Source organism: Umbelopsis ramanniana (assembly GCF_025399195.1).
Source record: "Umbelopsis ramanniana AG unplaced genomic scaffold K450scaffold_53, whole genome shotgun sequence".
Classification (NCBI taxonomy): Eukaryota; Fungi; Mucoromycota; class Umbelopsidomycetes; order Umbelopsidales; family Umbelopsidaceae; genus Umbelopsis; species Umbelopsis ramanniana.
The window spans coordinates 70,738-83,461 of NW_026252139.1; the positions used below are offsets into that span (position 1 = coordinate 70,738).

Sequence of the window (12,724 nt, forward strand, 5' to 3'; positions counted from 1 at the left end):
GCTGCGCCCAGCACCTACGCAAAACTTCCACCGCCCCTTCCCGTTTTAAAAAACAAACGAAGACTAACTACTCTGAATTGCGTTGCAAATTCCCTAGAAGCGATTCCAGGATATTGAATTCAATAGAGTAGTTGTCAAAGATAAAGAGGAAAAAAAAAAATCACCCGCGGCAGTAGCAAAGTATTGCTCTCCCAATTTACGTATGCTGTTTACATATATTGAAATAAAAAAATAAAAACACTTTGGCCTGTTAAAAAACTCCCTCCATTTAGGACAACCGTGAAGTGGCAGGTTTCTCTTTTTTCTCTCCCTCTTTCTCCCTTTTCTCTCTTTCCATTGTTCAAGATCCAGTTTCACTGCCTTATAAGCTTGATATTTTGAATCGAAACAGATACACTTCTTTCTCCTGAATATCATTTTGCCTTCTCCATCCAACTTTTGGGATCGACAAGCTGCGACTAAGTATTACGAATATCAGCTTCTTTAAAAAACAATGGAAACAACGCTCTCCCCAGGTAATAGAAGCTCTTGTAATGTAGTAGTATCAAAGGCGTAAGTCCAGCCAGAGCTTTTCCCCCAAATTAACCAGACCGTTTTTTCTATCTTTCACTACATCAGCACCTGCACTTACCCTTGGCTCCAACTTCGAATTGCGCCCTAAACAATCTAACACTGACTACCAAAAACTAGCTGCACAAGGATATATTCATACACCCCACACGGACGATCATCACTCGGACAACTCTAATATGGCTGCTGACCGCAAGGATGAAGGTCCTAGAGTTCTGGAATGCGGTCCCAGTGAGGGACCAGCAGGCACTACTGTTCGTGTGGTTTTGCAAACCTTTCCCTCCAATCCGGCTTTGAAGCTTGCTTTTGGTGGTCTGGTGGTAGACACGAAGCAACTGGACAACGCGAATTTCACTAATTTGGCTGCTATCGTACCCATGCCCAATCAGACCCATTCAGTGAACAATGCTCCTCAGATACCGATTTCTGTATGTGTCTATGAAAATGACGCTGTTCACAACAGTTGGGTCATAGGTGAATTCACCTACTCTGAAGGTAATGTATTAGCCCCCTTCACTCCAAAAAAAAAAAAAATCTTCCCAGCTGGAAGGAAATTAAATATCCCAGCTGTGGAAATTTTTTGGCCCAGCAAACCCAGTCTTTAGGATAGGCATTAATAATTCCTCCTTCCCAAAATTATAGGTCAAGCCAACAAAAATGAACGTAAAAGACTCTATGGCGCGGATCCCTTTATGGCCAACAAGCGAATGCATGGTAAATATGAGGCTTTTTGATCGTAAGGTTCAAATGTATCGGACGCTGACCCCGGTTCACCTTGACTTTTATGGGAAATTCTGTATATAGAGGACGACTCCTTCTTTCCCCACGCAGACCATTATCAAAACTTTTATTCCATGGAGAATGGAGTGCTTCCTCAAAATCCCTATGCCTTTGCTCAAATGCAGCAACAGGCCATCCGGCCTCAAGATCCGTCGGCCAAGGGAGGTAAACCAATGGTCATGGATGGTAAGTGGACAGGGCTTGGAAAAAAAAGTTTAGTAATAGAAAAATCTTTGGCTGATCATTGCCATTCAAAGGCTATTATCGATCACAGGCACCTCCACAAATGTCCTATCCAACCTATGCTTCCATGCCAGGTATGATGAGTCCGACGAATATGGGACTGACATCGATGCTGACAGGTGATGTAGGATTGAGCAATCAACAGCGATCTCCCTATGCAAACAATGGAGGCATGACTGATCATCGTGCCATGTCTCAAGCACAACCACCATATACTGATTATTCTGGACTTCTCAACAAAGCCAACCTCAAAATAATCGGGGACCTAGACACGATGGCTCAGGCATGGACGTCTGAAGAATGGAACGCTCGCCGAAGATTGGTCCAGTTTTGGCGCCGCCAGGAAGGCAATGAGATTCACTGTGAATTCCAGGCGGTTCAACAAGCCGACCGACAACCTAACAGCATTGTGGTTTCATGCATCTTTTGGCAGGAACGCAATGACTGCTTTATCACTTCGGTAGATTGCATCTATCTTCTTGAAAGCTTGATAGGTGTTCGCTTCACCGTAGAAGAAAAGAACCGAATTCGACGTAATCTAGAAGGATTCAGACCTCTCACCGTCAGCAAATGTAAACCAGACAGTGCCGATTTCTTCAAGTTGATCATGAGCTTCCCAAATCCCAAACCACGTAACATCGAAAAAGATGTTAAGGTATTCCCCTGGAAAACGCTGCCCTACGCTCTAAAGAAGATTATTGGAAAGTACACTGCAAGCTACAGTAGCACGGCAGGTATCATGTAAACAACCCCCAGAAAAGGGAATCCATCCTTGGTCTTTCATGTAACTTCTTTCACGATTTGTACAGGTCTCTCTTTCGTTTTCGTTCATTCAGTGTTTTCCTTTTCTCTCACATATTTCCCACCTCTCTTTTTTTCTGTTTTTCCGTTTCACCTCAGGTTTCTTTTCCCCATTGAACAGTGTAATAATTGGAATACGAGCAGCAAGTTCTCTTTTTTTTTCTTTTGTTTTTTTTTTTTAATAATAAATAATAAGTTCAACTCACTTCATACGGAAGAGGTGTCATTTCGGGTGCCAGAGTTTGTCGTTCATTTAAGCATCCACGAGATTAGACGGACACCGCCCCGATCGTTTCATCATGCTTTGGGGCCCAAAACAATGGGTCACTTTGTGTTTTTATTTTATCCTGCACTCCCCAACTTAGTAAAGTAGACTAAAATACATTTTAGGTCAGAAATCGTGAATATGTTGAAGCATGATGCAAGCTCATGGGTAGTACTGACCCACGCTACCTTCCCAGAACGTAAACCTTCTAGTGAACGATGGTTCTTAGAATACGTGTGCGTAAAATGACACGAACTAAAGATCAATGCAAAGATCGGGGTCCCCCGTGAATCACTTGTGCAGGAGTGAACGGCACGGCATTTTGCCCAAAGGATGTTTTGGTTTTTTTTGGAAAAAAAAAAAAGAGGCGTCGCTTTCTTTTATCTGATTTTCTTTGTCTAAACATTATATGATCATCTTCTAGAGAATAGGGTAGCGAGGGGAAAAGGGGGAGGCGACATTTACAAAGCGATGAGGTCGCATGGGTCAGTGCGATCAGGGAACTTTTTTTTTTGGGTTCCCTTTCTTTCTTTCTTTAACATCTCTTTTACTCTGGTCGCAATCTTAGGCCTTGTCGAAGTTCGTCCGATAATGGTTCATCGTTCTTGCATCGCTTGCAATTACATTGGAACATGTAATTTGTGCTCAAGTAATTCACTCGAGTCTCCTTGTTCCAGCGAGGATTCACATAAGTTTCGAATAACTGCTCTCCCTTCTTGATGTCTCTAATGGCACGCACGGATATTTTGTAGTCGGAAAGGCGGACAGGATGTTCGATGCAGACGTTGGGGTGGCATTCATGATTGATGTGAGATTGAACAAGGTATAAACCACCATTCTGATTGTTGATGTTGTATTTTCCAAGATACTCCAAGAACGTATCTTCATCGTCGAACAATTTCTTGGCAAGTGCCTCAGGCAGGGGTTGAGTGATTTTGCATTTTTTGGGAGGTGGGTTGAGTGCCTTGGATAAGAGTTTTCGTGCCTTGACCCACAACTCGCGTGTTGTGTGTTCCATGAAGATCCATGCCGTTTCCTTGGCCTGGCGTTCGGATTGGTTGACAGTAGCAAAGGCATCGTAATGAGCGAGCACAGCATCCAGATCTCCACGCTCGTTGGCCAGAATAAGATGGCAATAGATACGCATCACGGCCATAGCAGCAGCCCAAGACTCAGACGAGCAAAGGTTGATGTAATCTTTCATAGCGGTGTTGAGATGTGTGCATTCGAGTTTGTGGAACGAGTCCCAGGCAATCTTGCGGCACCCAGCACTACAATAGGACACATCACAATGTTGGCAGCGAACCGATAGCACTGAGTGACTGACCTTTTTGAAGGGTTTAGTACACAAAGAACAGACATTGCCGATTCTAGACTCGTTGTACAGATCCCACACAGGGAAAAACACAAACGGAGTCTCCTCGAAAATCACTTCGTCCTTCTTCAAATCGCGTGCTGCAAATAGTCCTTTTCCTGTGATTCTATCCACCATACGTGCCTGCAGGGAAATTAAAACAACACGCCAGATGACACAATAAGTTAGCCGACCCCACTGAAACAAGTAGATCCTACATCAAATCGATGTGTTTTACCTCAATAGCTGCCGAGGTAGCTTTCAAGTCAAGCTTGGGATCAATAAAACTGACGGGAACAGACGGGTCGTCTTCGATACCACTCTTGACAAGGTGGGTTGATTGCACAAGACCCAGTGACTGCATGAGCTTCTTGACTCGCTTCTCCGAAACGGTCCATGTTGGCTGTTGTGCATTGACAGCAGCCAGTACTTTTTTGATACCAAGTTCTGGTTCGGCTTGCTTGATGTTCGTAATCACAGCAAGTAGCTCGGCTTCTGAAGGGACGATTTCTGACATGACAGTGCTGTACCCTTTTTCTGGTGGCTTGCTTCCAATCATATAAAAATTTCGTCCTCAACTTAGGACCTTATTGTAAAACTCGCAGTCACACTGCTTCTGGGTAGGTAATGCAGTGTGGACAAAAACAACTCTAGCCTTCCATTCCATTTCACAACAATGCAGGACTCTACTAAGGAAACCATCATGAAGGTACCAGTCGCCTTAAATCAATGCCGCTATGAAATCTTGTCGAATACGTGCTGACGCTTTTATTTATATCACTTCAAAGGTCGTTGACGTCTCAAAGCAGATCGTTCATTGGGGATTCATTCCTTTCGTAATCTACCTTGGAATGACCAGAAGCAACCCTAGACCCTCTCTCCTCAAGTAAGTATTGATTAACATAATAAAGTGGTGTATGCACTTCGTTAACTTGCTTTTTGCAGGCTTATTAGCCCTCTGGCTTAAACACCTCCATCCTATCTCGACCCGCTCTGACGAAATTCAAACTGGCTCGATATGCGAGAGTATACATCCGACCCTTTTTCTATTTTGACTCAGAGCTTTGTACGTATTCGAAAAAATGTTTACCTTGCTAGAAAACCTTGGATGAGCTTTTCCAAGTGATTCTTTACTTTGGCTCCGTTGTTCCCGATTTTGTGATCCTTGTAAAAACATATTTTTTTTATAAAATAGGTGAATAATTCAAAGTACTTATAGCAATGTGTGAGATGAGAGTGGCAGAAGAGTGTAGCAAAAGAGTACATTGTGTCGTTGAAATATGTGGGCTGAAATACGATATTGGGTTGGAGTGTTTTCATAATGTAGATTTTTTTTAAAAGGCTGAGCTTGCTCGCCCGCCTAAAAATTTCACCACTTCTCCTGGAGCTCATCTGGATGCTGCCACCATGCCGGCTTTACCCTCATCTTGCGCGATAAACATTACAAATGGCCTGTCTGATCAACGCTACTCGAAGTGATGATAGTTGTAGATGGATCCGTGAGGGCGTTTGCCCAAAGATGGAATTCGCGACTCTAGGATGAATGGGTTCAAGCAAGAATGATGGAACATGTTGTGTTTTCGTGACCGATAACCACGGCTAGAGCGGGCTCGAGGAGAAGGATAACTCAGTTTTTCTCTTGACTGCGAGAGAAAAAAAAGACATTGAGGCCGAAATGAGAATAACAAAGGGATCCTTAGTCTTGCCTGAGCTTTTATGGCACTTGCAGACGTTGAAGGCTTTTTTAAAACTTGATCTTATTTGATCGGTTCCTTTCTGTCTTTTTGTCTCGTTGACTCAAGCTTTGTACACTAGACCTTCATCAATAAACATGGCATGGTCCTTTAGAACGTTGTTGTGAAATGAATAAATGATAATGACCGGCTTGATGATATCGTGCCGAAGATAGGTCAGTCTCTTTAGCCATTGTCATCACACATTGGAAACATCGTCCCTCCTGTAGCACTATAAATACATTTTATGACTGTCATAGTCCAAATTCTAGCGTAATAAGGGAGAAAGAGAATAGTGTGTATGAGTTAATTAATTATTTTCTTTACAAGATTCCCTGCAAAAGCGTCGCATTAGCATATAAAGACTTGGCTCCCTCTGTTACGTTGTTATTGCAAGCATGTTCTTACCTGAGAGTAGTATTGGAATGTGTCGTACAGCCGGGTAAAGACATTACAGCAACTACTCATGATCAGTCGGTCTACAAACTCTTCGACTTGTGGTTCAGTCAAGTGAAGTTGGAATCGATCCCGCAGTTGTTGGGTGGTGAGTTCTCCCATCTGGAAGCAAGGTAGTTTGGAGTCTTTTCGCATCATTTCAACCAGCAGTATAATGTTTTCGCTGTTTTTGCGTACAGCCAAAAATGCTGCCTTCATCATAGCCTTGTACTCTGCAAACTTCTCGCCATGTACACCGCCAAGAATATCAACGTACTCTTGCGGAAGCTTGAAGGGAGCCATTTCAAATCCGACAGACCCAGGAGAATTGGAGAGCATAAAGCCAAAATCAATGTCTATACGAAAGTTTGCAAGTATTAGACATCAGCTGTGTTAGACAGAGCAAAAGCAATGGAACTTACGAATCAAATGTCCCTCGTTATCCACTAGAATGTTTCCATTGTGGCTGTCGACAGAAAATGCAATTAGCCCCATCGTTTCGTCAATCAACTGCTCATAACCCAACTGAAACATACCGATCTTTGATTTGCAGTATATAGCATGCAATGGAATAGGCCGCCAAGGATCGCATGAAAGCATCCTGAGCCTTGAGGAATTTTGCAGAAGTTGGAGGACCATATCGCTAAAGGGAGGAGTCAGTTTTTGTGGGGCCACAAGAAAAAACACGGCTAGTCAAATGTACATACTCGTTTAAAGTAATCGTACAGTGTATACACTGCGCCAGCATCGTTCCATCCGCGTGTATATGCGTCTTTCTTGATGGAATGGATCGATATGGAGTTGCGAACAGTCTCTATCAAACCGGAATTGTCCGAAGTAACCAGCACTCGAATGCTGTAAGGAGAAAGTGCATGGTCAGTACATGCCAATACCTGTTTCCTTCCCAAGCATGCTGCACTTACTATTTGACCCAAACGTCAACACCGTTGTCCTGCCAGATACGCTGCATTTCTCGAATCAATTGAATGGCAAACTGTTCTTGTCGCAAATCTGCTCCATTTTTTACAATCACAGATATCAAACGCCAATTGGGAAGGTGGCCATAAGGGGATGCAGCTCGTATGCGGGCTTTCTTTTCTTCCCAGTCCTCTGCAAACACAGCAGCTAGAAGAGAATGGAACAGCGTCAATACAACCATCGTACCGCCCAATATCTACCAAAAAAGGTAGTCTGAGAAACTTACCACTGGGATCTTCCTTGTTGACAACGAGAGCTACTCTGCTTTCATCGTCCAGCATGGAGCTACCGGCTCCTTCGCCACCGCCGCCACCAATACCCCCTTCCACGCCTTCAACTCTCATTTTGGCCATTCGCTGGTCTTCTAACGCCATCATCTCTTTGATGATGCGTTGTCGAATACCTTCTGTGACCAATTTGGTTCGAGCTGCAGCCGACTTGTTGCCCGAAGAGGACGATGAAGCCGGTGCGAGCTTGATGGCAACACTCTGTTGTTGCAATTGAGCAAGCATAATAGCCGCTGTGCGCATTCTCTCGGCAAATTCACTAGCTGTTTTGGTCTGCTGATCGACTTCAGGGTTGGCGTTCAAGTCACTGGGAATACTTTGTAAAGAATTATCATCTCTAGGCAAATCATTTGGAGTGAACGATGTGTTCAAAGGAGACGGCATATGGACGGTTGTGGGTAATTGGGTGGATGATCTATTTCGTGGCACCGATGGGTCGTCGGATGATGTAGTTTCCACTCTGCCAATGTCTTGTTCTTCATCATCAGCCTGTTCGGATGAGAGGGCTATAGGAAGTTCCCCAGCCTCAGCTCTAGCACTCTCGTGACGTCTCTTACGCTCCGCCTTTCGTTGTTTTCGCTTCTTAAGAGTAGCTAAGGACTTATAGTCGTCAAAGCTCAAATCATCATCCAAGACCTCAATCAGTAACAAATAGGGAGCCTAACGAAATAATGCGATTAGCGGACACAAACATATTAACTTTTGGGGGTATACATTGAGCCATCTTGATACAAACCCGTTCAGCAGAATTCAATACAACAGCATCCGATGGACTGATGCGAACAACGCGATGATGGTGAGGTCGCTCCATGGTGGCTGGACACCACAATGGCACGCAAATTTCCGCTGGTAAATTGTGATTCAAGAGTGTCAGCTCTGCATGCAACGAACTGACTCTTGCATGTTTCGGTACAATGACAAGACGAGTTGCTATATCTACCAATGCCAAAAGAAACTGCATTTCCGAGTTGAAATAGTTCGACCTGAGCAATGATCGTCGATGGTCAACGCTGAGACGAGAAAGCGTTGAGATCTCATCATCAGAATCCGAGCCATCTTGACTGTCACCGCCATCGTACATTTGGCTAGAGAAGGAATCCGTCGACATGGAGTAACTTGACTGCCTTTTGATTTGTCCCGATGGATCCCGGCTGAAGAAGATTTCTTCAGATGAAACTTGAGAAAGAGATGGAGACAGCGGTGCGGAAACAGTGGGTACAGTGGACTTGGCAAGGGCTGTGGTACTAGGGTCAAAAACCGAGAAAGTGCCAGGTAAACTACCAGAACTAGAACTTGGATTGATTTTACGATTGATTTTTTGCTGAGCATGTTTAAGATAGCGCCCAACTGAAAATGCTTTCCCTCGATGAAGATCTTCTAAGGATGGTGAGGTTGCTACATGATGAAGCTGCAACGAGTGTCTCTTTGGAATTGGAAGATCAGGCTGGGAAGCCGATTGGAAAGGCGGCTTAACTCCTCTTTGTGGAGGCGATGTGGTAGTCGGCGAAGATGGCATTGAGCCACGATTCATTTCTGCAGACGCTGGCGATCTTGTAACGATCTGATTACGACGTTGCGCGCCTTGATCGTCATGACTGCTTCGCTCAGACCCATCCCCATTCACAGTATTTCGTCTAGCCAATGCGGTGAGTGGTGGTTCGGTAATGCTGAGTGCTCTGTTTCGTCGCCCCTGAGCAATAGCAATTTGTCCGGCAGCTTTCGTCATGAGCGGTTGTCCAATGCCTGCAAGCATGGCTGCCATACCCACCAAAGCAGGTGACACATTCTCTTTGACCTTGTTGGTGAGAATTTCCGGACGCACCGATCCAGAGTCGGCAAGTTCAATCTGTGCAGACGAGCCATCGGAGAACACAATGGCCTGACACTTATTGAAAACCCGTTTACATAGCATAAAAGATGGACTTGTAGGAGTCGATGAGCAATCCGATAGGTAAGCTTGTAAGTACCATAAGGTCTACAATGCAACGTGTCCTCTGTGATTAGTACTTATGGTATCCCAAAAACGATTAAAACGGTAAAGCACGTTTACCATAAGCGCCATGTGAGTGGATCGTTGGCATTGATCAAGGATAAAGCATTCCAGAGCCACTGATTCAGAGGGTCGACTTATGAGTAGATGTCTATCGGTTTTAACGAGTCAATAATATGTTTACATACGCCCATTCGACAAGAAACAGTCCATCCTGACTAACTTACACAAGTTGAGGAAGGAAGAATTCAATTTCCGACATTGGGAACGACTTGAGCTCATTGCAAAGATAGTGTTGAATACCGACATTATCAGGGTATCGAAAGAGGTAAGAAACAGCAATCCATGAGTTAAAAAACTCTGAAGTGAACAATCGTAGTAATAAAGCGTTGGACATGGTGTGTTTTGTTGAACTTCAGAGAGAAATCCTGAGAAGAGTTACTGTTGCGTTCAGGTAAGGGTATAAAAGGGCATATATGTATATGCTGATAGAGTGGCAAAAAGGAGAGCGAGTTTGTTGGCGTCCCTTGTAAGTTCGTTTAGATTGATGAAGTGGAGTTTTTTCTCCTGACTGAACACTAATGGGCGTGTGGATGGGTTCAGGCTGTAAACGTATCAAAGTTGGAAAAAAGTCTGTTTCATCGACTCAACCTCTTTGAGGTCAATTCTGGCTGTAAGCAGGTGAAAGTGCAAACTACAGATGCGGGCCACTGTTCTATTTCAGAACGATGGTCGGATTGTTCTGATTCAGGCAGATGGACTTGCCAACTCTCAAAGTCCGTTGTTACAGTACGCAATAGAAAATTTTTGCTGTATTTGAAAATGTTGAAATGTTTCAAGTATGTTGGTTTTCAAGCTCTTGCTGAATTTCTTATTCGCTGGTTGACTTTCGTTTTCGCCACACCTTAAGTCTCGTAGATCTTTACCTTGCAGTGACGATGTTAGTTCCAGGAACTGTCTTGAAGACTAACTGAAACACCATATAGTGTTGCAATCTATAATCGCCATACAAGCGATTAGAAGTTGTTACACTTTGAAGGTCTCCCAATGCAATCCTTTGCGGTAGTATTGTCTCTGGGCTATATCTTAGCTCAGCAATGGTCAGTCAAATAATCTCCACCGATTGAGGCTTGGTCAGATCAGTAACACATCAAATGATGTGCTCTAAAGAATTTAAGGAGCGTTAATGCACGATTTGAATAATTCTTTCATTTATTGCCATCGTCTTCATGGGTCCAACGCTTGGGTCCATTATTTTGATTATTTTCTTTATTATTACAAATTGTGGAGCATATCATATAGCTACAGTTTTGTGCAACGGAGTGTTTTTGATATAACCTGCTTGAGCTGGTGGAATCAGGCACTTGGGAACCTTCAAAGTACTTAAGATTTATTATGTTAGAATATAGTTTTGATATCCCTGGCTGCGCTTCATTCCAAGCGTCTTTATCCGGTCGATGGTTTGAAAGCATTTTGGATTCGTTGATAGGAGTTTCCAAAACACGTCACTTTACACTTTGTTGATGGCCAGGTGCCTATGATGCACTATGGTATCAAAAATAGCTCTCTTCTACTCGAAATAAATATCGTGCCTGAACAAATATTGATGATCATAATTTTCATAATAGCTATATTGAGGGCTGCAGACATGTTCATGCCACCTGGAAATAAATATGAACATTTGAGGGATCGCCACAAACAGGCATTTGTACGCTTTGTTCTACCGATTAGGTAGGTATCGTTTACCGAGTTAACGGAAGAATATCATAACGATGGCTGTTTGCGGCCAATATTATGCTGCTGCAATTGATGTCATAAAAGGCGTCAATGAATTAGTATGATACACCTATAAAGGGCATTGACCATTTGGCCTACACTGTTAAATCGAACGCGCTCCGCCTTTTAAGTGAAAATGCCAATTAGCCGGTCTACGTCGATGCAACAAAAATACAATAGGATGGGAAATGTTTACGTATTTATTAACAAGTTACAGGGTGTGCAGCATCTTTGGAGCTTACGAACTCTGCGGCAGACGCTAGCATGCTTATGGGGGAATTTTTATGTTCTGTCATTTCTGAGGGATAGGACGATTCATGATTAGGCTGAAACGGCCTGGGTCGTGTCGGAGGCGTCGACATGCGCACATCTTGCATTGGGGAGATAGAACTTGGCTTTGGTGCAATATTGGGAAACGAGTTGTTGACGCTTCCGGTACTAGTGTGTGGTAAATTACGCTGCTGCTTCTTGTCATGAGCCCATGCATTGGTAAATTGAGGTACAGCTGGAGGATGAGGGATTCCAAATACCGCAGGATTAGGTCTCAGGCTTTGAATGTTGGTAAATGGCCTGGCCACTGTTTGCAAAACCGGCACAGCTGAATAACGTCTGGGACGATGGTCATTGATTATGGCTGGATTGGCGGGAAATGGGGGAGGTACAAATGTATTTGGAATGCCAAACGAGCCACTACTGGTGGATTTGCGGCGGTGTTTCGTACTTTTTTCGAACGGATCTTGAGAATTATTTCTCATCCTACTGGCCTTGGCCCTGCGATTTTGAAACCATACCTAAAAGAAAAACGAGATTAGAACCGGAAATATAAGCAACAATCTATGCGTCAGTGTTTTTTTTTTTAGAAAAAGCTTTAAGAAAGTACCTGAACTTCACGCTTGCTCATATTTAATCGTTCGGCCAACTCTTCTCGTAATTGGGAGCTTGGGGTATCCGTTTGTTCAAAAACTTCCAGTAAAGCCTTGAGTTGTTCTGGTGATATCCGCTTACGTTTCCCTTTAGTAATTCCACATACGACAAACCCATCAGGGAGCTGTCGGATGGTGGCTTCTTCGGGTACGAGAATTTGGTTGCTATCCGATTTCGATGTGACATATCGAGGTGGGGATTGTAAAGTGGTTGGTACTGGCACTATATTCATAGGCTCTTCGACGTTAGGCTGAAATGAACCTAGTGGGTGTAAGATGCTGTTGTTGGAACACCCCGGCCATGTATATCGCTTTCGTTTACTATCCGATATTATGTCCATCATTTGACCTTTCGGTTCCACAGAATCTTCATTGAGAATAGCAGAGATGGATAGGGAGTCTCTGCGGTCTGAAGACGCTGTTCTTTCCATGATTAAGAAATGGGTAAAGAGTGGAAAAACAAATGTGTCTGAGACCGAAAGGAAGATAGAATTTAAAAGAGAAGAATTTATTGAGACAGAGAGGCCGTCAGCCTGTATCCAAGACAAGCGATATGAAAAAAAAAAGAGTCGATGCTGTCTCAACCTTT

General features: G+C 43.6%; 5 protein-coding genes across 5 annotated transcripts; 2 read left to right on the forward strand and 3 right to left on the reverse strand.

Moving 5' to 3' along the window:
* Positions 1-287: 287 nt before the first annotated feature.
* On the forward strand, positions 288-2,606 carry K450DRAFT_253214 (uncharacterized protein). Its single transcript, XM_051591005.1, has 6 exons — positions 288-515; positions 619-1,065; positions 1,213-1,284; positions 1,375-1,536; positions 1,608-1,667; positions 1,722-2,606. The coding sequence occupies exons 1-6, from the start codon at positions 494-496 to the stop codon at positions 2,336-2,338; spliced, it is 1,380 nt and encodes a 459-aa protein (XP_051442178.1). The 5' UTR covers positions 288-493; the 3' UTR covers positions 2,339-2,606.
* Positions 2,607-2,746: 140 nt separating this feature from the next.
* Positions 2,747-4,729, reverse strand: K450DRAFT_191570 (uncharacterized protein). The gene is made up of 3 exons (XM_051584456.1): positions 4,252-4,729; positions 2,839-4,157; positions 2,747-2,768 (listed from the first exon to the last, which is right to left on the reverse strand). The coding sequence occupies exons 1-2, from the start codon at positions 4,570-4,572 to the stop codon at positions 3,207-3,209; spliced, it is 1,272 nt and encodes a 423-aa protein (XP_051442179.1). The 5' UTR covers positions 4,573-4,729; the 3' UTR covers positions 2,747-2,768; positions 2,839-3,206.
* Position 4,730: 1 nt separating this feature from the next.
* Positions 4,731-5,235, forward strand: K450DRAFT_253217 (uncharacterized protein). The gene is made up of 2 exons (XM_051591006.1): positions 4,731-4,899; positions 4,959-5,235. The coding sequence occupies exons 1-2, from the start codon at positions 4,751-4,753 to the stop codon at positions 4,978-4,980; spliced, it is 171 nt and encodes a 56-aa protein (XP_051442180.1). The 5' UTR covers positions 4,731-4,750; the 3' UTR covers positions 4,981-5,235.
* A 733-nt stretch (positions 5,236-5,968) lies between these two features.
* On the reverse strand, positions 5,969-10,211 carry K450DRAFT_253221 (uncharacterized protein). The gene is made up of 10 exons (XM_051591007.1): positions 9,664-10,211; positions 9,497-9,587; positions 8,183-9,421; positions 7,386-8,106; positions 7,105-7,306; positions 6,889-7,036; positions 6,718-6,824; positions 6,604-6,647; positions 6,155-6,537; positions 5,969-6,081 (listed from the first exon to the last, which is right to left on the reverse strand). Exons 1-10 carry the CDS (start codon positions 9,831-9,833, stop codon positions 6,070-6,072), a joined length of 3,117 nt encoding a protein of 1,038 aa, XP_051442181.1. The 5' UTR covers positions 9,834-10,211; the 3' UTR covers positions 5,969-6,069.
* A 1,148-nt stretch (positions 10,212-11,359) lies between these two features.
* K450DRAFT_253230 (uncharacterized protein) lies at positions 11,360-12,600 on the reverse strand. Its single transcript, XM_051591008.1, has 2 exons — positions 12,093-12,600; positions 11,360-12,003 (listed from the first exon to the last, which is right to left on the reverse strand). Exons 1-2 carry the CDS (start codon positions 12,564-12,566, stop codon positions 11,416-11,418), a joined length of 1,062 nt encoding a protein of 353 aa, XP_051442182.1. The 5' UTR covers positions 12,567-12,600; the 3' UTR covers positions 11,360-11,415.
* Between the last annotated feature and the right edge of the window lie 124 nt (positions 12,601-12,724).